Consider the following 5,069-nt stretch of genomic DNA (forward strand, 5'->3'; position numbering starts at 1 on the left):
GAGAAAGCTAATACAACTTTAGAATCTTAAAAAAATACAGTGACTTTTGGTTTAGGGCCTTCAGTAGCCCTAAACACATATTATCTGGCCCCACTCCTCCTGCATTTCAGAATCAGATGTTTAATTCAAAGGCAAAACAGAAAGAATCTGAAAGCAATGGCCAACAAGGAATTTGGGAAATGAGCTTTGATCTCACTTTCCTTGTAACTGAAGTCCTATCAGACTGGGATATCAATATAAATTGAACGGAAAAATATACTCAAAAGCAGGTGAGAATTATGCTTCTTGAAACACAGACGCTAATTTCTAATCCTTGCCACAAAATCAATCCCAGATCACAAACTGAGGGATGAGATGATCTTGTTTGGAGAGAAGACAGTGGTCTCTCTAAGCCAGCAGCAAACAAGAGGCAGAAATGCCCATGGGTCCCATGTGTCTTTTCTTAGTGATGATGGTTCTCCTTACCAGACAGTCACCAGCAGACAGGTCAAATGTACTTAGTACAACTGTTGGATGGGCAACCAAAGGGAAGAGAAAGACTTCCTGGAGCTGGGAGGGAAAACAAGCCAAATGCTACTAGCAGCAGGCCCAGCTGGAGGAGGGCTTGGTTTGCAGGTTGATGTAGTTCCCCTGGGTGGACAAAGACATATCTTCTCTGGAATTGCTCATCATCTTTTCAATGAGGACTCTAAAAATCAAATAAAATATAAGCCTCAGAAACTGAATGGTGAAATGGCAGATATTGTCTGTTTTGTCACCAGATGGCATTCAGTAAAGCCACAAGGTTTAAATGCCTCACTGTCCCCAGTTATCTCAGGAGAGAAGACAGCATCCCTGGCCTTCAGAAGTTGGCATTCCATTGGCTCAGTCTGTTCTTGTTTGCTCAGAAACAAGAAGGTCCGAGATGCTGCAGTGAAAGATGGGTAAATCTGCATGCTTATCCCTAGAACAGCATAAGCTACTCACCTCATGGCCTCATTAATATTTTTGTTCTCCTTGACCGAGGTTTCTGTCCAACCTGTGAAACCATTCTCTTTACTGAACCGGTCAACCTGGTCTCGGCTCACTGCCCAAGGGGATAGATCACACTGGCAAAGAAAAGAAATTAAAGGCACCACCATAAACTTCCTGGGAATAGGAACATTGCTCAGATACACGTGGATTTAAAATAGTTCCCCCAATGGCTAGAACAGAAGCCTCAGAAATCTACAGTCAACGTTCTTCTCAAAGAAAGTTTCAACATCTCTTGAAGAGAGGTAGAGAAGATTTTGCCAGCTTGAGAAGGGCAAGTGGAAACCTAGAATCAGAGTGCATTTTAGATTCACTTACTCTCTGACCACAGACTGAAGCCAGGGGCCGTTTTCCAAGCTGACCACATACCTTGTTGGCTAAGAGCAGGCAGGGCACCGGCTCTCCATTGGGCAGTGTGAGCTTGCTGTCCAGGTCTTGTTTCCATTTCTGGCTGTTGCTGAAGGTAGTGGCATTGGTAACATCAAACATAATAACACAGGCTGAGGCATCCCGATAGTAAAGTCGGGTCATAGAGGTGAAGCGCTCCTGCCCTGCGAAGTAAGACAGTTCTTGAGAAGGTGATCCTCAGAACCAGCCTGGGGACCCTCTCTGACACCCTGCCTTTTCCATCTTCATTTAAGGAAAGAGTGCAGTATGAGGAGCGGGGGAGTCCAGATTCTGTACCCAGATCATCCACTTCCAAATTCCTGCTCTGTCATTTACCATCTATGTGACTTTGGATAAGTCAAGGTTTCAGTGCTTCAGATTGCTCATCTGTAAAGTGGGGGGAAAGCAGTGGTTTTTTTTTTATTACAGGCTAGTTGTAAAGATTAATGAGTCAGTGAATCTAAAACGCTTAGAAAAGTGATTAGCAAATAATAAATAAGGGCTGTTGTTCAGCCGCTCAGTCATGTTCAACTCTTTGTGATTCCATGGACTGCATTATGCCAGGATTCCCTGTCCTTTACTATCTCCCGGAGTCTGCTCAAACTCATGTCCATTGACTCTATGATGCCATCCAACCATCTCATCCTCTGTTGTTCCCTTCTCCTTCTGATTTCAATCTTTCCCAGCATCAGAGTCTTTTCCAATCAGTCCACTCTTTGCATCAGATGGCCAGAAGTAATGGAGCTTCAGCTTCAGCATCAGTCCTTCCAATGAATATTTAGGGTTGATTTCCTTTATGATTGACTGGTTTGATCTCCTTGCAGTCCAAGGGACTCTCAAGAGTCTTCTCCAGCACCACAATTTGAAAGCATCAATTCTTCAGCACTCAGCCTTCTATAAAGGCCCAACTCTCACATCCACACATGACTACTGGAAAAACCATAGCTTTGACTAGACAGACCTTTGTCAGCAAAGTGATGTCTCTGCTTTTTAATACACTGTTCAGCTATTATTATTGTCTTCTTTTCACTTGTTTCTCACCAAGGTTAGCTGGAAACCTTAGAAAGAGCACCCTCTGCCTGCTGTGGGAGCATCCGCCTATGGTCTTCATAGTTCACTACCTCACCACCCCTCCACCCACACAGAGACTGCTCTATATTTATTCAGGGTAAAACATTTACAGAACACATCTACAAAAGCTCTACATCTATTCAGCTTACATATCCTCAGAGCAGTCTGATCATTCCAGCTTCAGAAAAAAAAGTTTGGTTCTACTTTTTCTCTGAAAGCTTGTTGGTTAACCCAAAATGTCTCCCCTTATTCTTGTCCCGTTTTCCCATCCTACCTGCAATATCCCACAGCTGGAGGCGCACCATCTCTGAGTCAGACCACTGGAGAACCTTCAGAGCAAAATCCACTGAAAATATATGTATAATATACTTGAATAAAGTTTACCTTTAAAAAGTCCACAAAGTCATATCAAACATGCAGATACAACCCTAGGGACACACAACTCCAATCAAATTCATTCATTCATTGTTGGTTTATTTGGTTATTTTAAGCCCTCAATGGACCACACCCATGTACTAAATATGGGACATATAATTCACATGCATCTTCTGAAGGCATCTCTGGCTTTTACTCTCTTGTCAAACCAACTATTTGATCCTACTAATATTGCCTTATCTCTTTTCAGACAGTTGGCTCAGGCTGAGAAAACTCAATTGGAGAATATTAAGTGAGAGTAATTACAAAAACAACTCCTTATCTCAGGTTAAACAGTTTTTGGAAGATTTATGGGGCTTTCTCAGGGAAGGGATGATGAGGTAGAAGACAGAAATGAGGTAAGTGTGTTGGCCTTTGCATTTTCCACGTTCAATTTCACTGTTGGTTTCTAACCCAATTGTATTATGAGAAAATCACACCCTTGGGGGAATTCTACATCCTTCATAAAGCTGTAGGAATTATCCTGGGCAGGAATGAGATAAAGTGAAAAGGTCCCAGAGGATTCACCCCATGGGTGATGCTTAAGAGCTGTGCTGGAAGCTCCTGCCACATCTGTAGATGCTGAGACTCCATGAGTTAAGGCCAAGGGGGAAGAGCGTTTGACAAAGACAGAAACAGGATAATTTCTGATGTTTGGAAATATATTTCTTCACATCTATGACAGAAATGAAAGCTAGGGGAAATTTAGAATAAACACTGAAAAAAACAGCCAGTCAATTATATTCTTTACTATAGGAAAACTAGAGCAATTGTTAAAAATTAGGGGGATACTTTTAAACCAAATCCGTGAATCAGAGGCTCTCATGTTACTTATTTGTTTGTTTGTTTGAAACTTAAAACCCTTCATTTTGATGGATGCTCTTAAGGAAGATGTCTTAATTGCATGTTAATTTTTAAAAATTCCATAATGAACACTAGTGTACATTTTCAAAATTTGTATTACAAAAGTTCTTTTAATGGAGATAAATAAATGTTTGTTATTTTTCCTCTTCACCAGCTCTCCCCAGCTAAACTTTTAATTAAAAAGCATTCTCCTACTTCTGGAAAGATAGTTGAGTCCAAAGGCCACACCTGAAAAGAAGTGAATTAACTCCTGGTGTCCCCTTTGTCCTTTGCCTCCCTAGTTTGAGAGAAAAAGGGGTGGGAAAATAGAAAAGTGGTATATTTTACACTAGGAATAGGTTGTCTTTAAACAATCAATGGACAAAAACCACACAGCTCATCAGCCTCTGACAGTGTCCAAGTGCTCTCCTGGGCAGGCATCTCCATAACGAAGCCAGGCTCCTTGAGGCCAGGTTAAACACCCTTCTGTTCCTTCAATAGCTGTCTGTAACTCTCGTGAAAGGTAGAACAGCAGCCCCAGATGGTACCTAACCAGGTTCTCCAGAAGGTCTCAGTGGAGTCCGCTTGTCGCAGAGATTTGCCGGTGACCGCTAGGAAGGCTGGAGGCTTGAGTTCACAGTTCCCCAGCGAAACGCAGCAACTGCTCATTTTCTCACCCACCCTTCCCCATTTCCTACCGTGACACTTTGCCTTTCTCTCTCGAGACAGCTCTGACTGGGAAAATTTAACTGGAAACCACCCCCGCCCCGAGAGACATGCACATCAAACACCAGGGTCTCAGACAGCTCCTTCCTGGCCCGGGGAAGGACCTAAAGCCGGCAAAACCCCCGGCCCCCAGCCCACTCCAGTCCGCGGCTAGTCGCAGGACCCCGGCCGCTCCCCCGACCCCCCTCGCAGCGTCTCACCTCCCACCGTGGACTTGTAGTGTTTGCTGAAGCTGTCCTGGGAATATCGCTGCACCAGGGACGTCTTGCCCACCGCGGCGTCCCCCACCACCAGCACTTTGAACAGGTGGTCGCGGCTGCTCATGGCTAGCGGGATGGGGGGCTCGCTTATTTTCACCCCTTGGTCTAGGGACCCCCGCTCAAACTGAAGTGTGGCATACCCGCCCCATGGCCCGTTAGGGCGACTCTGAAGAGAAAGCAAAAAATATAAAAGGAAACTTTGCGCTCAACTAGACGCGCTTCCTCCCCGCGCTGCCGCAGCCTGGGCGGGGCGCAGGGCGCAGGCTCTGAGCCCCGGGCTGTTACCTTCTTCCCCTGCCCGCCCGGCCGCCGAGAAAAGGGGCGAGGCACCGCGATGCCTTACTCTCCCGGACTTCC

The 5,069-nt window shown here is 44.9% G+C and overlaps 1 protein-coding gene across 1 annotated transcript; it reads right to left on the minus strand.

The window, feature by feature from the left end:
• Positions 1–385: 385 nt before the first annotated feature.
• On the minus strand, positions 386–4,803 carry RAB29 (RAB29, member RAS oncogene family). The gene is made up of 5 exons (XM_052654021.1): positions 4,653–4,803; positions 2,744–2,815; positions 1,381–1,562; positions 967–1,088; positions 386–688 (listed from the first exon to the last, which is right to left on the minus strand). The coding sequence occupies exons 1-5, from the start codon at positions 4,774–4,776 to the stop codon at positions 577–579; spliced, it is 612 nt and encodes a 203-aa protein (XP_052509981.1). The 5' UTR covers positions 4,777–4,803; the 3' UTR covers positions 386–576.
• Positions 4,804–5,069: the final 266 nt, after the last annotated feature.

The sequence above is a fragment of the Budorcas taxicolor genome, chromosome 16 (assembly GCF_023091745.1).
Source record: "Budorcas taxicolor isolate Tak-1 chromosome 16, Takin1.1, whole genome shotgun sequence".
Lineage (NCBI taxonomy): Eukaryota > Metazoa > Chordata > Mammalia > Artiodactyla > Bovidae > Budorcas > Budorcas taxicolor.